Below are 22,883 nucleotides of genomic sequence, written 5' to 3' on the forward strand. Positions count from 1 at the left end.
TCTGCGGGGCACCGCCAGCCGCCTGTGGGGGTTCGGGGGTGGTGGCGAAGCCCGGCAGGTGCGCTTCGAGGATTACCTGAGGGAGCCCGCCCAGGGGGATCCCGGGTGCGGGTCCCCGTCCCAGCGGCCCCTGGCGCCGTCCAGCCCGGAGGGACCTGGTGAGCCTCCTCTTCCTTCACTCCCACGCGGCCGACGCGGGCTGGGGGCTAGGGGTTTGCGGCCGAGCGTTGGCAGGTGTGCGGGGGCCGGGACCGGGCGACGGGGCCCGGGGGACGGAGGGTCGCGGTGACTAGGAAGGAGTCCTTGGGCTCTGGGGACGGAAGACTCAGCTGCGTCGTAACTCTTCCTGCTCTGCACAGATCTTCCTGCTTTCTTCACCTAGACTTGCTTTGCCCCGCCAAGTATTAGGAGGGTCTGGTCCGTTCGTTTTTCCCCTCCCACTGGCAGATGAATATGGAACCAGTTGTGACGTCCGTGTTTGTAGTCTTTGGGACACTTAACTACGCCGCGCCAGTTTTGGTTTGGGTCATTCTTTTTGATATATGTCACCTGCTAGGATTCGTTTTCTAACTAAAGAAAAAAAAAAGCCAAATGCTACTTTGGAAAAGAAAACGCTTTGCAAAACTCTAGTTGGGTTTATCGTTGTGGTCCTTGAAAGACTGCATGTCGTCTTAAGGTGGCAGAGCGTAGAAACTTTTTCTGTTACCGTGTATACTGAGTGTGGTGGTAGTTTCTGTCCCCACAGTGATCTTGCATTATTTTTAAAAAATAAAAAAAAATCAATCAATCAATCATAGTATGTATTGATGTCTTACCTTATTTTTTTAAAGTACTGCGGAAAAAAGTGTTTATTAGCATGATGCATCTGATAACTTTTCTAGGATCCTTGGCATTTTTTAAGAGATAGCAGTCTTCATAGTCATTTATTTGTATTCCTTGTTTTCATATTGTTTGGGGCCAGTAAAGAGTAAATATGAACATTACAAAGTTTAGAAAATAGAGAAAAGCGCAAGATACTCTATATAAAATCTGCCCATAACTGTGTCCTGAGAGTTGTTTTAAAGCAGTGAAAGAGGACACCTATTGGTGTGTGTGTGTGTGTGTGTGTGTGTGTGTGTAGGTATGTAAATTAAACTTTGAAGAAGTTGTAATAGTATATTATTATTATTATCTGATTTTTTAGTTTACCATAGGCTTGTGCATTTGGAGGTAGGGGGGAGAGAAAGAGCGAGCAATCCCTCTGCTGGGGAATGGCCAGGCAGCAATCTCTTTTCCTCCATGTCCTCTGGGGTTTTTAGAAACACTTGCACGTGTGCCTGGTGTGATTTTCAAGCTCCCAGGTGATTCTCAAACTGCACAATGGTGATCCAACTTCTTTACCTTGGCCGTCTGCTGGCCCCTAGAATCTAATTCTAGGTGTGACCTCTTTTAATAGTTTTCCCTCAGTTTATATAAAATATGTTCTTTAGAATTTGTATTTATGGAAGTATGAAATGAAAACAGGAGGAAGATACTTTCTGTTTCTATTCTGAAGTACATTAACCAGATTCAGAATCCTCTTGAAGCTGGGACCAGGGATGAGGAATAGAACTTTAAAATATCAGAATAAAATAAAAAAATTAAAGTGAATTTGAAAACACTTGATGTATGACCAGGCTCTAGATAGACAGGAAATTCAGAAATACATGAGGTAGCTTAAGTAGGATGCAATTATAATTAATCTTTTAAGAAATATACCCATACATATATATCCAATTCATTCACTCAAAATCATTTATTGAGCACATAGCCATAAGTGACACCCTTCTTTAGAGTTGCAGCTTCAGAAGCTATTCAACTGCCTCTTCTATTGAAGCACTTTAGGAATGTGTTGCACATTCTTTCCATATACATGGTGCCCTCAAATCTTACAGGTTACAGAGGCCTTATGATGTCATAGTATGCAGTTACAGTCTAGGAGGAAGGTACATCCTAGCATTACTTCTTGAGAGAATTTGAAGAAATTACTCAGTCTCTTTGGACCTATGTTTTTCTCACTGCGAATGACACTGGATTGGATGATCTCCAAGATTACCAATTTTAGAGTTTTTTTAATTTGAACTGGAACTAGTGAAAATGATGGGTGATAAAAGTGGAACTAGCGTTTGGTAAAAAGTATTGTATGTCATGAAGTTATGACACAGAATTCTCAAGGCAGTGCAAAAATTAATTATCCTAGCAGTCATTTCACACCCCTGCCATTTTAGAATAAATATTTTCCTAAATTTTTCTGACTTTTGAGAGGCAACATGAATATATACAAATGGAAAAAAAAAGTTTATGAATTTCTAGCTGACCTTTGTTTAAAGTGAGAATTCTGTTCTTTGCAGTAGCCTGCCAGATGGATTTTGGCTACTGGATTGTCTTTCACATTTGTATCCTTCGGAATGAGTATTTCTTGGTCTGCTTGGTCTGCTCGAGAATTTCTTCTGTTTGTGAAGAAACCCTTATTTCTGTTTTTTTGTTTTTTTTTTTTTTTTTAGTTTTTGCCATAGGGCACGTACCTAACGGGTTCTCTTGACAGTCTATCCCTGGTCACAGCCAGCCTGGATCATCAGCTAACGCACATGTGCCCTGCCTGCTCCTAGGCTTTTTGATCAAAGAAACTTGGGAAATGCTACACATCGTATCTTGGAGATTTTATAGGATCTATTTATACATTATTGGTGCTGTGATTTTTAGGAAAGCAAACTTGTCTCTTTTACATGGGACTTTCTAAGATAAACTTATTTCTCCAGCATAACTCTCAGAATCCAACTTGAACAACAGCTCCAAGATGGCATATCCAAGACCAGGCAGCGGCACAGACCTACCCTGGGGAAGGTCCTGGGTTTATCTCCCAGAACCTCCCTAAGTCTGTGCCTATGATCAGGCTGGCTGAGTCCCAGGGTGGATCATGATATGGAGATCCTGTTAGGGGTGCCTGTCTCTTTGTCTCCCTCCCTACTCTTTCTCTCATGAAAGGAAGAAACTTTAAGAAATAATCAGATAAAATGGCATATCAGTTCTATGAATGAGACTGCATACTGCTCTTAGTCTTTATACTTTAAATTTTTTTTAAATTAATTTGCTATGCTGGACTTACACATATTATCAGATTGTTTTCTGTTTTTTTTTTTTAGTTTTTGCCATAGGGCACGTTTCCTCACCAGAGAGGAGACACAGACAGTGATAGGGAAAGTGAGAAGTCACCTCCTCTCCCACCTGGAGATTGCCACATCAAAATAATCCTTTTCTCCTCCATTCTCCTGCTGGGATTTTGGGCAGGCACACAAACCTGCCTGGTGTCATTTTTCAAGTCACCATGGGACTGGAATAGTGGTGGGCCATGTGGGAGTCCAGCCTTAACCACCATACCACCTGCTGGCCCCAGTTTTTATTTTATTTTATTTATTTTTGACAGTACTTAAATTTCCTACCATCTGTTATCCTTTAATTCTTTAAAAAAGTCTTGTGCATTATAGCAATATTTCTTATACACACTTACAGATTGACTGGATTCCAGGACCCCATTTGTTAGCGACACTGCCCCTTACCAATTTCATGTTCACTAATGATATTGATGAACTAGCTTACCATTGACAGGTTATGGATAGACAAAATAAAACTTTGGTAAATGTTTCTAGTTTCACTTTTTTCCTAAGCAAGTCACTTGCTGGACAGTTACTGTTCCTGCTATCGGTATACCTCTCCTAGGGGATTGCTTTAGTACTCATCAACTTTTAGTGTTTGTTGCCTCTAATATTATAGCCCCCTAAGGAAAACTATACTTGAGACTTAGACATGTTAAGGAGATTATCACACCATTTTTCTAGTTAATAACAGTTTATAAAGGACACGGCTCATGATACAATGCTTGTTCCTATTTGAAGGGTTCACAATGATTTGATTTAAACAAAATGGGGGACTAGCTGCTGTGGCATAGTGATGATGCAATGCTCCTTTATGCTGAATTCATGTGGGCAGATCCTGATTTCTTGTTCCTGAAGTTTCCCTGTACGTGCCCAGTGTGCTTACCCTGGTGATCCAGCACACTGAGACTGGATGGAGGCTCACAGCATGAACACCATTTTGGGAGTACCTGTGACTGACTGTCGCTCACTCTCTCAGAGGAAGTAAATCAATAAACTTTTTTTGAAGAGGTTTTTGCTATAGGGCACGTGCACTCACCAGAAAGACAAAGACAGACAGAGAGACAGGGAGAAATCACCCCCCGGAGGATGACCACGCCACAATCCCTTTTCCTCCATTCTTCTCTCGGGATCTTGGGCACGCACGCATACGTGCCCGATGTAAGCTTAAGTCTCCAGGTCCGGGATTCGAACCGCAATGGACTACATGGGAGTCCAGCTACATAGCCATTAGGCCAAGTGCTGGTTCTAAATCAATAAATTTATTTTAAAAAAGCAAAATAATTTATATTTTAAGTATAGGTCTTGTTTGGGGGTATAATCATAGCCTATATTGTACAGTCTTTAAGTGTATTCTCTTTCTTATGTTATTTGGTCAAAAATAAATGTAGATAAATAGATTAACTAGTTTACAGTCTCAAGTTATAAACATGGAATTTTTTTTTTAATAAATTGCTCTGTCAGGTCAATCATTTTTTTCCCACTTGGTGACAAAATCCTTTAAGTACAACTCAGACCTATTTAAATTTTCTTTTCACTTACTTTTAGCAGTTAAAACAGTATCCTTCATATAAAAGTTTCAATCTGCTATTCTATTTAAAGCTCTACTCATCTCCTTAACCCTAATTCCCATTCCATGTTATGTTTGAAGTGGAAAAGAAGCGTGGTCTACCTCTCAAAAATTTTTCCTAACCTTCTTTGCTTGTACATAACTCCTTTGGTGTTGGGTTGTGAGAAGGGATCAAAGCAGAAATTCACTTTTCTGTCTTTTGCAGTCTCCTTTGCTCCTTATTGGGAGGTTGATAATGCTGGATAGCAGTAGTAGTAGTAGTAGTAGTAGTAGTAGTAGTAGTAGTAGTGAGAGAACTAGTTCTGTTAAAATGTTTACTCCTGAATAGTAGCACTGACCCCAGTAGCCAGCAGGTTTTCAGTTTTGAATGTGAGCCCATACTATCTTTTAATACCAGCCAAAATTTATTTGCAAAATTTTGAACTGAGAGCCTTAAACCATTGTTTCATAGCATATATATCAGTGTAGTGTGTGTGTGTGTGTGTGTGTGTGCATGTGTGTGTATAAATATAGTTTATGAAAAATGAAATGAGAACATATTTGTATCACCTGAATTTTTTATGTGCTAACTATGGACAAACTTTTAAAATAATATTTCTTAAATTGAGTGATTATTCCTGATGCTTAATTTTATAAGATTGACCCTTAGATAGATTACTTTTTACCAGAATTCCTTTGCCTATTTATTAAAATATTTATTGAACTATCTAGTAATTGTGACTGAGGGACCATACAGAATGCAATTTAAAAGGTGTACATAATCTTCAAGGACTTTATAATCTAGGAACAAAACAAATTATATTTTACTGACTCAAAGCTTTGAATTACAAGTTCATTAAAACATATTCTGGGAGGGATCAACAGATGGCGTAATGGCCACGTCACTGAAATCCCACATAATTGACCGTGGTGCTTGTGCGTAAGTGCCCAAGAATCCGAGAGGAGAGTTGAGAAGAGGGGATTGTTGGCATGGCCATCCTGGTGTGGGCTGATTTCTCGCTTTCTATCTCTCCTACAAGTACACATACTCTATAGCACAAAACATTTCTCTAAATATGTGTATATGTGTGTGTGTGTGCATGTATTTATTTATCTGGGGCAGAATCAGGTTTACTATGTTTATGTCAAGAAAGCCTATCTATATACTGAATATATATGCCTGAAAGAGAAGAGTTTAGAATCCAGAGATTGATACTCTTGCTACTGGTTCACTTTTGATAATCATAGTTGGAAATCATGGTTACTGATTCATTTTTGATAATCATAGCATAGATGAACCAACCTATGGAATAGAAATTGCCAAAACTTAATAATAATTGCCAAAACTTAAGTCTTTGCTGTATCTTAAGCAGTAGTTAACCATTAGAGTCAGCTCTATAAGGTAATTAATTTAGCATTTTCATTTTACTGATGAGAATACTAAAGCCTATTGATTATCCTGTCTAGTTGGAAAAATGGACTAGTTGAATAAGAAGTTTATAACTATGCTGCATATTGGGAATAAGAAAGTAAACAATGTTGTGGGAGCTGTATAGTAGAGACTCTTAAACGAGTCTTGAGGTGGATATAAAAAACTGTCATGATTTACTTGGATTGGGGTACAGGCTGTTTGAATAAATGGGATGATGATTACAATAGTAATAGCAGCAGCAATAATAATAAGAGTAAGAGCTGCTAAGGGGTTGACACTGAGCAAATGTTTTTATTTAATCCTAGTAACAATGCTGTGAGATATAGATACTTTTATCGTATTTTCCTTATTAGGAATCTGAGCCAGACAGAAACCAGAGGTGTGGAATCCATTTGAGTGTTATGTACTTCTAAGAGTTATATTCCTGTGCGATAGGAAAAAAATATATAAAAATGCAGAGTTCTGTCATGTAAGGTGTCAAAGTTAACAGATGTTGAAAGAATTTAATTAAGATAATTTAGTTACCTAAGTTTATAAATAGGATATTTAATTTTTGAGTTTAAATTGATTAACTATGAGAAGCACTTTAGAAAGTGTGTTGAAATTTATAAGATGTATAAATAGAATGGACTTTATAGTTGGAGGCTTAAGGAAAACTAGTTTTTTTTTTTTTTTTCTTTTCTATTTTTAACTACACAGTAAATAAGGTATTAAAAAGTAAGGTAACTGTGGATGCTTTTTTTGTCTACAAAAGCTCTTTTTATAGCTACCAGAAAGCTTATATTAAGAGACTCTTAGTAAATGTTGCTCATTGAATGGTACTAGTACAAAAAAAGGAACATTTTTAATGGGTATATGTGCTAGAGAAAGGCCCAGAACTCACTTTTGTTAGCCATATTTAACAAACCCATAGCTAACATCGTACTGAATGGGAAAACTTTGAAAGCTTTTCCATTAAAAACTGGAACAAGATAAGGCTGCCCACTTTCTCCACTCCTTTCAACATAGTACTGGAAGTCCTAGCCAATGTAATCAAACAAGAGAGTCAAATAAAAGGCATTTGGGTAGGAAAAGAAGAAGTGAAACTATCTCTATTTATAAATGATATGATTATATGCATAGAAAATCCAAAAGAATTCCCAAAATAACTCCTAAGTGATAAATGAATACAGTAATGTGGCAGGAAAAGTCAATATACCAAAATCTTTGGCATTTTTATACACCACCAGTGAACAAATTGAAATAGAATTGAAGAACACAATCCCATTTACAGTAGCTACAAAAACAATAAGATACCTAGGAATAAACCTAAGCAAGGAAGTGAAAGACCTCTGCAAGGAAAACTGTGAAACACTTAAAAAAGAAAATGAAAATGATACAAAAAAAAGTGGAAAAATATCATATGTTCCTGGACTGGAAGAATTAATATAATTTAAATGTCAATTATACCCAAATAATCTATAAATTTAATGCAATTTAGAACAAAGTACCAGAGATAGCCCTCACAGAAATAGATAAAGCAATCTTAAAATTGATCTAGAATCATAAAATGTCACATATTGTCAAAGCAATACTGTGCAAAAGGAATGAAGTAGGAGGCATCTCACTTCCTGACATCAAATTATGTGACAAAGCTGTGATAATCAAAACAGCATGGTATTGGTCCAAAAACAGGCAGGTAGACCAATAGAACAGAATTGAGAACCCAAAAATAACCCCCAAAACAATACAGCCAACTGATCTTCAGCAAAGGGCACCAGTCCGTCTAGTGGGCAAAGAAAATCTCTTCAGCAAGTGGTGCTGAGAAAACTAGATTGCTTCCTATAGAAGAATGAAACTGGACCCCTCTCTCTTACCATGAATAAAAATCAACTAAAAATGGATCAAAGATCTTAACGTAAAACTTCAAATTGTAAAAATACTGGGGGAAAACTGTTGGAGATTTTGGAGTAGGCAAAGACTTCCTAAAGAACCCCAAAGCACAGGCAATAGTTCCTAAAATAGACAAGTTGATCACATTAGACTAAAAGGATTCTCCACAATAAAAGAAACAATAATTAAGAGTGAGGAGACAACCTCAGAGTGGAAGAATATATTTGCAGACTATGTCTCAAATAAGAGACTGATAACCAGAACATACAGGGAAACTTTAAAAAAAAAAAAAATCGATCTCATCAAAAGATGCGGCCAATTAACTGAACAGACCTACAAGTAGAAGTGCTTCCTTCACCAAGGAAGACAAACAAATAGCCAAAAAGTGCATGAAAACATGCTCAACATATTTTTTTTCAGTGTTTACATTGCTGTGATTTTTTGTTTTTGGTTTTGGCTATAGGGTACATGTGCTCACCAGAGATAGACAGAGAAACAGAAAGCAAGAAATCACCCTCCTGGGGCATGGCCACATCACAGTCCTTTCTCCTCCATTCTGCTCTCAGGATTTTGGACACACACACACTCACACCTGGCGTGAGTCTCAAGCCACTGGGTCTGGGACTTGAACTGCAGTTGGCCAGTGGGAGTCCAGTGAAATAACTGCTATGCTATCTGCTGGCTCCAGTGTTTTTTAATTACATCTTACAAACATTATATATGGATCTTAGAATTAACCTGGTATTTTGCATCTGTAGTTGGGGGAACTTTTTTTTTTTCTTTTTTAGTTTTTACTATAGGATACATATGTTTGCTGGAGAGATGGGGGAGATGTTAGAAATCACCCCTTGAGTAGATGGCCATACCACAGCCCCTTCTCTTTCTCCTCTTGAAATTTTTGGCACACGTGCTCAGTGTGATTCTCTAGCTGCCAGGTCCAGGACTTGAAACACAGAGTCAACTATATAGGATCCAGCCATCTTAATCTCCATGCTACCTGTGGAGCATATTTTATAGGGGAAAGGTAAATCAGAACCATAATGCGAGGACCAGCAGTTGGCGTAATGGCTATGTCGCTGGACTTCCATGTAATGTACCACGGTTTGAGTCCCAGACCCAGTGGCTTAAATTCACGTTGGGCACATGTGTGTGCGTGCCCAAGACCCTGAGAGGAGACTGGAGGAGAAGGGATTGCAGCATGACCATCCCCCGCTGGGGCGTGACTTCTTGCTTTCTGTCTCTTTCTTGCGAGTGCATGCACTCTATAGCAAAAAAACTTCTCCCCCTCCCCCCCCCAAAAAAAAAACTAAACTAAAAACAAACCCATAATGAGATGCCACTGAACTGCAGTCAGAATGGCTAAAATTAAAAAATTAAAGAATGATTATTGCTGATATGGCTGTGATGCAAAGGGAACCGTCCTGAACTGTTGGTGGGAATGTAAATTAGTCCAACTGCTGTGGAGAATGATACAGTTGTTTCTCAAAAACCTACAAATAGAACTGCCATAAGAACCAGTAATTCCAGTCTTAGGTATCTACTCAGAGGATAGGAGAACCTTCAGTTGGAAAAACACCTGCACATCCATGATTATTGCAGCATTATTTACAATTGCTAGGATATGGAATCAATCCAAATATCGAAGAAGAGACTAATGGATTGAAAAAATTTGTCACTTGTACTCTATGGAATACTACTCAGCCATAAAAAATGAGACCCTGACATTTGTTAGAGAGTGGACAAATATGGAAGACTTAATGTGAAGTGAAGCGAGCTAGATTATTAAAAACAAGTATGTCCTCGCTCAGTATATATACTGAATGTCTGCACTCTATAGCAGAAACTAAAAGATTGGAAGGTATTAAAGAGGAGGGCAACTGTAGATTATAGAGACACTATGGGAGGGTAATAGAGGATGAATAATAGGGGTAGGGGATCATATGCTCTGTATTCATGCTGGGAAAAACCATATTGTACACTGTGCAGTGATTAAGTTTAAAGAAAAAAGAAAAATTTTATTTTCTGTCAGTGAAAAGAGAAATACTATCAGATATAAGCCATAGTGTACCTACGATAAAGAGAAATCTGTTACGTAGGGAGTCAGGAGAAACACAGCTATTCAAGAATAAGGAGAAAAAATTCTCATAAAACTGTAATATAAAGTAAAATTCCTTACCATCTCTATAGTAAATATAAAAGATTCTTTCAAAAAGCTGTTGTTTCTTCCTATTTATTTTTTTGGAGAGGTTTTTGCTATAGGGTGCTTATGCTCGTCAGATAGACAGACAGAGAGAAAGAAAGCAAGAAATCACCCCCCCAGGGGGGATGGCCAGGCTGCAATCCCTTCTCCTCCATTCTCCTCTTGGGATCTTGGGCATGCATGCACACGTGCCCTGGCATGAATTTAAGCCACCAGGTCCAGGACTTGAACCACGGCTGACTACATGAGAGTCCAGCGACGCAGCCACTATGCCATCAGCTGGTCCCAATTGAAGATAGTTTTAATGTCTTATTTTCTCATTAGACAGGTAAATTTGAATATAAACTATTCAGTGTAGAAAATATTAAACTATTCAGTTAAGCAGAAATAATGTTCTCCATAAATATTGTACCACTTTTCCATTCCCACCAGAATTGTAGAATACCACTTATTTTTCTGCAGCCATTGTGTGGTTATGCTTTTGAATTTTTATCAGCCCAATAGGTCAGAAATATAGCTTGGCATAGTTTAAGTTTTCATTTCTCTTTAAGAATCAGTGAGAAAGTACATCTCTGCATGTTTAAAGGCCATTTTACTTGTAAATTATTTGATCATATCTTTTTACTCATTTTTTTAATGTAATTTTTTGTTTTCACTTGGCTTTTAAGAATTCTTTGATTAAGATACAAAAGTAAGGTGTGTGTGTAGTGTTTCTAGGATTATAATGGGTGGCCCTAAATTTGTGTATATTTTTATGGAAATTAATGAATTCTGTTGGTTCTAGGAATGGTTCAAGTTGTTTCAGAAAATGAATTTATTCAGAATAGATAATTGCCATATGTCAAGCCCTTTGTTAGGCACGAAGGAGGCATTGGGGAACAAAGCAGGCCATGTTTTGGAGATTATTGTGTAATGGAAGACATTAAAAACACAAATATTAACTTAAAACTGCCATATGCTGTGTCATTAATAACAGATGTAGGTTACTGCCTGGTCAGAAAGGTTTTTAGTAAAGCTTTTTATAAGCATACCAGAGCTAACTGGTTTTTTTAGATTCATTCTTTATCATTATGATTATCATCATTAATTAGAACCATTTACCTAACAACTGAGCTAGTTAGGTGCATATCAACAAGTTCTACTGTGGTCAAAATGTTCATTGATTTTGCAAAGAGGAAGAACAATGAAACATACTTTCTAGAGTGTTTGGACTTACAGGTAGAACTAATTTTTCTTGGAAAACTATAGTTTTTCATCTTGGAAAATTTTGAGAATAAATATAGCATTTTGCTATGTTTACTATCTTATTTTGAATTTTTAAAAAATTAAGAGCTTTTGTTTTCTTTTAACAACTTTTGAAAATATAGATAGAAGTGGCATTTTATTAATCAGTGCAGTAAACATGGAGTATACATGAGATGATTAACCCTAGTGCACAACTTAAACTGAACAGTTACCTTCATCTTGTTGATAATGTTTAAGTATCTTTTTAAAAAATATTTACTTAGTTTTATTTATTCATTAATTCATTTTAATTTGACCAGAGATAGAGAGAAAGAGGAAAAGACAGAAAGCAAGCCACTAGGTCTGGGACTCGAACTGTTTTTGGCCATGTGGGAGTATCCGGTGCCTTAACCACCACGCCATGCCACCTGCTGGTCCCTGTTTAAATATCTTGAGAAACAGATGAAAACAATTGATATATAATCCAAAACTAAGTGTACAAAAGTATGCTTATATTTGAAATCATATCCTAATGTTCTTTATGGTATATAAATAAGGAAATTATTAATTAATTTCATACCATAGACAGTCGTCTTTATGAAGTATAGAAACAAATTTTCGTCTGTAAGAACTAATTCATTTTACAGTTGGTTAATAAACATATTAATATATGTTTACATACAAATATATATTATAAAAGTATATAACATATACTTGTAAATATTTAAATGTCATTTATTATAATTAGATTAAGTATGTTGAAAGAAATAGTCCCTAAATTTTTTTAGTTTTTAGTAATTTCCTTTATGATATTTATATTTTGAATTGACTTCCAATTATTATATTGATTCAGACTGATCAGTTTCTAAAATTAGTAAGCTGAATAGTAGTTTTTTTTGTTTTGTTTTTCTAAGCAATTGTTTTTAAAGCAGAGAATCCCAGGGAGCAAGTTGTATTACTGTTGAATTAAAACTGCCCAGTAAGCTCTATTCAGCAGCCCTTTACATGACCTCAGAAGAAAAATGAATTTAATGGGCATTTTGTCTCTCTCTTTTTTTTTTTTTTTCAGACACTGGCCAAAAGAAGACCCTAGACAAGAAAGATGGGAGACGAATGTCTTTTCAGAAACCTAAAGGGACTATTGAATATACTGTAAGTTATTTGCTTTAGAGATAGTGATTTGTCTTTTTAATAATCTTGTTTGTGACATTCTCTGTTTATACTATAAAGAAGGCAAGGATTGGATAACTGGCTTATTTCAAATATCAGTTCTTCACTTTGTCTTTTATTAACACTCAAGTTCTTAATTGTAATTTAGAATTCTTTTTTTACTTAGATATAAAGATAGTTATTCTAGTAAATTTAATATAACTCAGGAATCTAAGTTCATATACTACAATACTTTTTATTAGGTTAGACTTTCAGGAAAATATTTTGTTTTTTAGAAATGTGACCTTCATTATATTCCTGGCAATCCTAATGATAATGACAGAATACTTAAAAGATAAATTGATACTAATCTTTCATAATAACCCTCCTGTTACATCATTTGCATTGATTTATAGCTAAGTTTCTTTAGCTTTGAAAATGGAGCTTTGAGTGAAAGATCCACTTTCATGTGTGGTATACTACTAATTTGACTGAGTGTAAATATTGTTCAGATAATATTAGCATCTTGCAAAGCAGTTTTTACCTTAAGCTTAATTTTCTTATTAATGTTTTTCTAATATAACTATTAAGGAGAATGTAATAACTTTAAATATTAATTTAGCATTCATGTCACAATGAAACCTTCTAGACTTGTTTTGAATTTTGGTTACTTTCCATGAATTCTTAAAATGGAATAAATCAGAAAAAATTTGAGATATGCTTTATTTTCACATATTGTGTAATTGATAATTTTATATTCTCTCTTTTTAAAAATAGTTTAATTTTATTAATTGTCATTGTTATCATTATTATTATTTTAAATTTGACCAGAGAGAGAGAAAGAGGAAAAGTGAGAAAGCAAGCTACCATTATCAGCCATGTAGGAGTCCAGCGCTTTAACCACACCACCTGCTGGCCCCTTCTCATTTTTAAAAGATTAGGACAGGATAATTTATAGTTTATAGGATAATTTATAGGAGTTAAATTGATCTACTAATTGATAGTAGAGTTAACTACTATCAAAAGAATCTCTTTTTAAAGTATAGCATAAACTTAAACTGTGTGTGTTTGTACCTTCTTTGCATAATTGAGAAATTGAGACTGTAAGTTCAAACAGTAAAACACTGCATAATATAATTTGATGTATTCATCACTATTTATTAAGGCATGAGATTAAAGGCATAAAGCATGAGCTGTGTTTTCTATCCATGTAGTCATTTGATTGTAGGTAATTGTGAAAGTTTTGTTGGTTTCGAATTTAGAAGCTTACCAATCATTGCTTGTCATTTAATAAAAATTTATATTATCTGTAATTACATTAATTTAAGAACCACTATTTTTTGGAAAGGTTGATTGAAACTATCATTTTTTTTTTCTGATGTATAAATGGTCTTTGGAACATAACCAGAATAGTTACAAAGCATCTTCTAGCAGGTCTTTATTTAGATGTTTACTTATTAATTGTTTAATCCTTTGTATATTTCTATGCCAAATTTTAAAAGAAACAATTTTATTTCTAAAACTATGATATTATTATACTCTGTTCTTCACTATAATCTGTAAACTCTCTCTATAAAAGTCTGTAATATCTTTATATGACATCTCTATTTACAATTTTTATATAACATGATTCGGGTATTTAGGAAAGTATATACCCCCTATCTTTCTCTTTTAGAAAAACTTTGAAATATATGACATCTACTTGCCAATTTTGTTTTTTCTAAAATATTTATGATCTAGTTAAAGTGCATTTCCGGGTTATGTAAATACAGTATAAACAAAATTAAGCAAAATTAAAAGTACTTCATACTGGGACCAGCAGTTAGCATAAATGGCTGTGTCGCTGGACTCCCACTTAGTTTTCTGCGGTTTGCGTCCCGGACCCAGTGGCTTAAACTCACGCTGGGCGCGTGTGCGTGCATGCCCAAGATCCCAAGAGGAGAATGGAGAACGGATTGCAGTATAGCCATCCCCCCTGGGGGGTGATTTCTCGCTTTCTGTCTCTCTGTCTTTCTGGTGAGCGCACATGCCCTATAGCAAAAAAAAACACCTCTCAAAAAAAAGAAAAAAAAAACCTCACACTTTAGGTATACTCTAAAGTTAAAACCATATGTATGTTTATTCATAGGAGTTTATATGTATGGATATGTGTATAGATGTTTTAGTTTTAAATTCAGAGGAAAATCATTTTCAGTGGGAATCAAAAGTTAATCCTAAACATGTTATGTATTATCATTTTCTTTCCTGGTATTTTAATATCATTGTATTTTCTACAAAGTCCATTATTGCCACTAATAGTTTTCCAGTTATCAAATGATTGTGGCCTTTTTTGTTATATTTGTTAATGGCTCATCATTCTTTTATTTTCTACTTTTACCTTCTTTTTGAGATCCTAATACCTTTTAGTGATGGCCTGTGACTGAAAGGCCAGACAGTATCTCAAAAATCTTTATTGTATTCTAATTCCTAATAGTTAAGCTGTCTGTAGATTTCTAGGTTGACAGTTAATTTCTTTTATCACTTTGAAGATAGTAACCATTATCTTGTGTCCTCTTACCTTTTATTTTTTGTTGATTTCTATACAATCTTTTCTCTTCATTCTTTTAAAGTTTCCTCTGTATTTATAGTTCTACAAGCCACTGTAAGTCTAGGCCTAGAAATACTTTTACTTATCTTCCGTACTGTGTTTCTTTAGTCTAAGATTCATGTCATAAATAAATTTTGGAAAAATTGTTAGTCATTATCTTTGATTATATCCTCTCCTCTTTTCTCCATTTTCTGTCTGGAACCCTATTTTATTCTTTAAAATAGTTAAACTACCTTTTGCTGTCATTATACTTCATTGCCCTGGTATTGTTGCTTTCATTTTGATTATATCCTCCATCTAGCTGTTTGCTTCTTATTTTAAAAAAGAGTCTTTTGCCATAGGGTGTGTGCACTTGCTGGAGAGAGACAGAGATAGTAAGAGAAAAAGTGAGAAATCACCCCCAAGGGGGGATGGCCACACCTGAATCCCTTCTCCTCCATTCACTTCTTGGCATCTTGAAACCAGTGGTCTAGCACTGAATCACTGCTGACCATGTGGGAGTCCAGTGACGTAACCACTACACCATCTGCTGGCCCTGCTGTTTGCTTCTTAGTTCCCAATGTAAGTGTCCCTTGTTTGTCTTTAATTTTCCATTGACATTCTATTACTTTGAGAGCATAAGAACTTTATTGTAAGAACTGCAGGGAATGAGACCGATACTTTTCCTACTTCCGTCTTGCTAACTGCCTACATTTCCTGGAAACAAATATTATACTTGATATTTAACAAGTTACAGCAACTCTTCTTCCTCTCCCCTTCCATCATGCCAGTATACTTATTTTTATTTCTTTTCAGTATATTGTTCATCCATGTTGGAATTTTTAGAGTCAGCATTAGTTCAGCATTCACATTTGCTCTCCTGGCTTGCTTCTCCTTTTACTATAACTCTTTAATCTATGAATATTTTGAGTCTTGGTTGAATATTATATACCTTAGTCTTTTTCTCTATTTGTTACTTTAAATCTAGTCTATTTCTGCATCCATTGTTGTGTCCCATTAACTCTATCCTGTTGCCGATATGTCAGTTGGGCCGCCCTTGTCATATAATAACTGATGGTTTTTATCTTCATCGCCCTATTTAATAGTATCAACATGAAGATAAATATATGATTATTAATATGAAAATACATAGTAATACAGATATTTACTGCAAAATAATATTTGTTTTCAGAGAGCTTTCATGTGTATTACCTCAACAAGTTAGGTGTAGATCATTGTGTGGATGAGGAAGTTTGCAGAGAAGGAAGGAGGCGGAACTAGATTATTAACTGCAGTAGTTCTCATAAATTCGGTTTTAGAAAACCATTAAAGGAAATATATACATTTATTGCTTTTTGCACACACATGTTTTTCTTGACTTTCAAAGTCTTTCTACAATTTAATTTTGAATGTCTTTTTTTTTTTATTGCTTTTCTTTATTGATGATAGAGCATCTGCGTATGAGAAACAAAGAAGCCAGAGGTAGAGGGGCACCCTCCACAGGGGCTAGTCATGCCATGCATGATCCCCTCTGGTATTGCAGCTCTCTGGATCTTGGGCACTTGCACACATACCTGGTTTTTCCCGCTAACTGGGCTGCAGCAGAAAGGGGGCTGGATGTATGGGTCATGGTCACCATGTAGGATTGGCTTCTCTTGAACACTACATTACAGCTACCTCACAGAGCTGTTCCCTCTAAATGCCTTTACAACCCCATCTGTTTTAGAGATTTAACTCCAGATACTCAACTTCCTAAAAATCTGTTCTTCATTAATGTCGGTACAGTGTATGGTTTAGGAAAAAGAGTCAGTGTCCCACACATATGTTTTATCATTTTCTGTTTTAACCATGTCTGTTCTTTTCTCTTTGACAGATCTTTTTCCCTTATCTTTAATTCACAAGTTCTCTCTCTTCCTTTTTTTTTTTAAAGAATTATGTAATTCCATTCATTATTTTTTTTTTTCAATTTGACCAGAAAGAGAGAGAGAAAGAGAAAGTGAGAAAGCAAGCCACCAGGTCTGAAACTCGAACCATGGTTGGCCATGTGGGAATCCAGCACATGCGTAATGTTGCACTATTTGAAAGTCAGGGTTTGTTTAGTTACAATGAGCTCTTTCTACTCTAGTCATTGTTAATATTGCTATAATGAACACTCTTGTACATACCGGTTTTTCTTTTTATGCAAGTATTTCTGTAGGGTAAACCACCATGCCACCTGCAGGCTCAGTTCTACCTCTTTTAGAACCGGCTTTAATTTATTTTCCCCCCTAAAAAGTCTTTCCTTTTATAATTAGGAGCATATGATGCTCTACCCATACTCAAAACTTCCATTGTGCATTTGTTGTTTCATTTTAAATTCCTTTTTTTTTTTTTTCTTTTTGGTTATAGAGCATGTGTGCCCACTAGTGAGAGACAGAGAAAGCAAGGAGAGAAAGTGAAAAAGCATCCCCCCCACCCCCAGGAGAGGTGATGACATTCAAATCCCTTCATTTTCCTCTCAGGCTTTTGAGCATACACATACAGGCGCCCAGCATGTTTTTCAAGCCTCCAGGTCTGGGACTCAAACTAGAACTCACACTGTGTAGTTATCTATGTGAGATCCATCCACCTTAACCACTATACCACTTGGCTGGGCAGATCCTTATCTTTTATATAATTTTTAAATTTTATTTTTTAACTAGATTGTTAATCCCTTGTGCACTAATGCCACTTAGTTGCTTTTCAGCACTTTCAGAATGCCTTATGTAAAGGACTCTAAAAGATTATATTGACTGACCAAATGGCTTTTTCTTTCAGTATAATTGACAAAATCCATTTATTTAAGATTTCTACAGTTTTGATCATGGAAATATACTAATGATTTAAAGTAGACTACTTAACTTTGATTCAAAAATTTCTCTAATTTATATATGTGAATGGCAGAATATATACATAAAGGTCTTTAGAAATAACATTTTGAGTTTAACGCAGATGTACTTTGTTATAATTAGTGTGTTTCTAAAAGTTGCATATATTTGAGAAACAATTCAAAGGAATAGCATATTATTTTAAAGTCTTTGTAAAATAAAACCATTTATCTGTTTTCATAAATTATATTTTGTATTCTGAAATATCTTGAAGTAAAAGCCTATGTATTATGATCTATCGTGATAAATTATGCACTCTGTATCATAGATTGAGACTTTTACTAACAAAACACAGTATTTCTTTACAGTTTATCTTCAAAGGTAAAAATGCCATTTGTTAATCAAATATAAGATTAACCTCTAGATGTATTATCATTAAATCTTACAGGTTAGCTTTTCTCTATAACAGATTAAAACTGTTTTTTCTTTTAAACAGGTTGAGTCAAGGGATTCATTGAATAGCATAGCCCTGAAATTTGATACAACACCCAATGAACTTGTTCAATTAAATAAGTTATTCTCCCGAGCAGTTGTTACTGGACAGGTAGTATCTTTTTTAATGTGTTAATATTTAGAAGCATTAAGTAACATGCAGAAAGTATTCATTACGTACTTAATAAAATAGAAAAATTGAGAAGAGTAATTATGTGCATACTTTGAAAGTCATACTGGCCTCTGGGCATGTGTACGTGCGTGCTCAAGATCCTGAGAGGAGAATGGAGGAGAAGGGATTGCGGCGTTCTCATCCCCCCTGGGTGGGTGAGTTCTCACTTTCTGTCTCTTTTTCTAGCGCATGCACGTAAAACCTCTACCAAAAAAAAAAAATCGTATTGGCCCTATAACAGAAAATTAACTATCATTTATATCTCTCTGAGTTTTTTCTTTTTTAATTTTTGTATATATTCAATCACTGTATATCATTACAGCATGCAAAATGAATTTTTCCAGCACGAATATACTTCATTTTAGTCCAGTTAAAATTATCATACAAGTTATCATCAACAGATAATTTTCCATTGAAATGACCTCCCCTTGTGGGGGGATGGCCATGCCTCAATCCCTTCTCCTCCGTTTTCCTCTTTGGATTTTGTGCACACATGCCCAGCTTGAGTTTCAAGCCGCTAGGCCTGGGACTTGAACCACAGTTGGCCATGAAAGCGTCCAGCAGTGTGACCATTGCATTATCTACTGGTACCAAGAAATCCCACCATTTTTAAAGATAAGGTTTTCTTCCATCTCAAATTTCATTTCCTTTCCACAAGCCACCAGTTACTAGTTTGCATCTCTATTCAAAAATATTCTAGCATTTCATTTCTTTAAAAATTTTAAGTTGAATTCATACAGTATGTCTATTTAAGCACAGATATATTTCGAGGTTTTTCATGTGTGCGTAATGTTGCACTATTTGAAAGTCAGGGTTTGTTTAGTTACAATGAGCTCTTTCTACTCTAGTCATTGTTAATATTGCTATAATGAACACTCTTGTACATACCGGTTTTTCTTTTTATGCAAGTATTTCTGTAGGGTAAATTTCTAGTACTAAAATTATTGGGTCAAGGATATATACATTTTAATTTTGCTAAATATTGGCAAATTGTTCTTTAAGAGGAACACATTTATTATTGTGAGAATTACTCCTTCTTCACCGTATTCTAACAATAGGTATTATAGAAAGTGTCTAAATTGATTTTAAGTATACTTCTTTTTTTTACTTTATTAAACTTATTATGGTAATAAATATTCTTGTAATCTGAACATTTTTGTTTTTTCGTTTATTAGGGAAGGCCATTATTGATGGTGTTTGTTTATAGAACACTGTCTGATTGTCGGCATTTCAGTTTGACTGAATCTTTGTGTGAATGTTTTCTTACAGGTTTTATATGTTCCTGATCCTGAATATGTCTCCAGTGTTGAGAGTTCTCCATCTCTAAGCCCCATAAGCCCTTTGTCACCAACATCATCTGAGGCTGAATTTGATAAGACCACTGTAAGTATTCCTGCCATTCAGATCTGGTTATGAAGAAAGCTTACTGAATATACAGTAGTCGTTTTTTCAGTCTTACTTTTATAGGCTCAGAATGAAATTCTATGTTTTTTTTGGTTACTTAAATTTGTAAATCAAACTTTTTTTTTTTTTTTCCTATTTCAATTTTGCTATATGGCTCATGTGCTTGTCCAAGAGAGAAGAGAGAAGGGAGAAAACACCCCCCAAAAGGGAGGGCCATGTTGCATTCCTTCTCTTCCATCCTTCTCTCAGGATTCTGTTCATAATCACACATGCACATAGTGTGTTTTTCAAGCCACCATGTCCAAGACTTGAACTGAACAGTCAGCCATGTTGGATCTTACTGCCTTAACCACCACACTGCCACTTGGTCCTGTAAATCACAGCTCTTAAAGTAAGAATTTTTTCTCTTTTTTGCTTATAATTAAGAAGAGAGTTTATGTTAAAAAAAAAAAAAAGTTTATTAGTGTATTTCTTTCATGAGAGAGAGAGAAAGAAAGAGGGACAGGCAGCCCAAATAGGGTCTTCATGCTGTAATATATCCCCCATCTCAGCCAACCCAGACCATAAGCGTACATGTGCACCCAGTGTACTCAGGAGGGTCCTTGGACACAAACCCAGGACTTTTCCAAGATGGGTCTAGCTGTGCTACCACTATACCAGTGCCTGGCCCCATTAAAGTGAAACATTGTTATTAAGCTAAATAGTTTAAATTAACTTCCCTTTGGTGGTAATGATGGTCATGGTGGTCCAAAGATTTTCATCAACTCTATTTTATAAGTACCATATAAAATTTTACTTACAAAGGGGTTTTACCTAATAAAAGTGGGAATATCACAATGGTAAGTCCACATCAATTTTATTTTAGTTTAGTTTTTATGAATATTTATATAGTACTTACACTTTTGAATGAGTTTATTTTTTGACTCATTGCCTTTTAAAAAATAAATTATTGTAATCTTAGTCATTTTCATGAGTTTTAACAGTCAATTAATTTATCATTGTTTTAAAGAAGTTTTTGCCTCCTTAGGGCACATGCGCTCACCAGAGACAGTGAGAGTGAAAGTAAGAAATCATCCCCCAAGGGGGATGACCACAACACAATCCCTTCTTCATTCTCCTCCCAGGATCTTGGGCATAGTTTCAAACCACTTGGTCTGGGACTTGAACTGCAGTTGGCAACGCAACCATTATGCCACCTGCTGACCACCTCTAATTGAGCATTTCTAAGGAAAGTGTGTTCTAACTTACATTTTATAAGTGAATTGCAAGGAACCAAACTAATAATTTTGATAAAATTTTATCTGAAAGGAATTTGATATATTTTGTTTCTTTTCTGCATAAATCAATGCTAATTTTCTATTTTCATAATGACCTATTATTTACATGTAAAAGACTTTATTTCTTCATTAAATGGCCAGATTCATGTGGGAGATTCTTTTTTATTGCTCTCTTTGTATTCAAAATTTAGGATACCAAATGCCAAACTGATAACAAAACACAAATAATTAACATTAATTTTCCTACTCTTATTCATTTCTATGCTCAGGTATTCTACTTTAATTCCTTTTTTTGTAGAGTAAATTACGTATTATTATTGATGACTGTTTTTTTCCATGCTCTGCCTTTTTTCTGAGTATGTGTGTGAGAAAAAGAGAAGTGGGGTCTTTTTCAAATGTTTATTGGGTATCTTATTTATAAATGTGGCAACATTGTACTTTAGAAAGCAGTCATGTAAAATAAATGTAATAATTTATTGTCATCATTGATAAGAATAGATGTCAGGTTTAATAATAGATAATGTTGATCAAACAATATAAGAACACCATTTTGAACATAGGCATCCCATTTTCCATAAAACTTACAAAGAAATGTAAGGGGCAATGACAAAAGAAAATTGTGTAGTTTTAGGTTAATTTGGCTTGTGTTTCAAACTCTGAAGTAGAATTATAAAAGCTAGACTATAGGATCTTGCCTAACTAGAGAACTGTGAGAACCCCTCCAGTCCCTCAGCTTTAACCCAGATCCATTTACCACTTGGCTTTCTCAGCATAAGATCAAAAAAAGAGTGTTAAAGCTCAAGGGAAAGCCCAACTTCCTCTATGTAAAAATGCTCCATTCCTCGCTTTTGCTGTGTGTAAGAGGGAGAGAAGAGTGAAGTTATAGGAATGGCCTTTTAACCATCAATAAGTTTAACAACTGTCAACAGCGGCCACCAAAGTATTCTCACATATGACCAGCTGTATGAATAAACTTTTTCTCTCTGGGATGGAAAAAGGAAAGAGTTAAGAGGCAGAAGAGTTCCTGAAACTTGTTTTTATGGAATAATATTGAACACCTGCTTTAAAAATAGTTCGTGGACAGTAGTTAAAATAATTCTTTTCAACGGTGATTTTGTAAATTTTACTTTTTTTTTTTTTGGCCTAGAATAATATTTATTACCAGGTTCCAAAATAATATCCCTATACCATATACCTATCTCAAGTGCTTACATTCTGTATTTTAATTTATAGGCTTAGTTCTTCAATACTACACACACACACACACACACACACACACACACACACACAGAATGAGAAGGAAAGTAAGAAATCAGCCCTTCAGGGAGATGGCCATGCCACAATCTCTTCTCCCCCATTTTCTTCTCAAAAATTTGGGCATGCATGCATATGTGCCCAGTGTTTTTCAAGCTGCCAAATCTAGGACTTAAAAGGTGTAGTTGGCTGTGTGTAACCCAACCACCCTAGCTACCACACCACCGGCTGACCCAACCCCTCTCTCTTTTTTTTTTTTTTTTTGAGGTCTTTTTT

General features: G+C 35.4%; 1 protein-coding gene across 3 annotated transcripts in view; it reads left to right on the top strand.

Annotated features, from left to right (window-relative positions):
• OXR1 (oxidation resistance 1) overlaps nt 1-22,883 on the top strand; it is a 104,346-nt gene continuing 81,463 nt past the window's right edge. For all 3 annotated transcript variants that reach the window (XM_006167914.3, XM_006167915.3, XM_014583969.2), the window contains exons 1-4: nt 1-158; nt 12,517-12,599; nt 18,505-18,612; nt 19,942-20,055. In XM_006167914.3, the coding sequence (XP_006167976.1) occupies nt 12,561-12,599; nt 18,505-18,612; nt 19,942-20,055 (261 nt within the window). In that variant the 5' untranslated portion in view covers nt 1-158; nt 12,517-12,560. The remainder of the gene's footprint in view (nt 159-12,516; nt 12,600-18,504; nt 18,613-19,941; nt 20,056-22,883) is intronic.

This window comes from Tupaia chinensis, unplaced genomic scaffold, assembly GCF_000334495.1.
Source record: "Tupaia chinensis unplaced genomic scaffold, TupChi_1.0 Scaffold145257_1, whole genome shotgun sequence".
NCBI classification, from domain to species: Eukaryota; Metazoa; Chordata; class Mammalia; order Scandentia; family Tupaiidae; genus Tupaia; species Tupaia belangeri.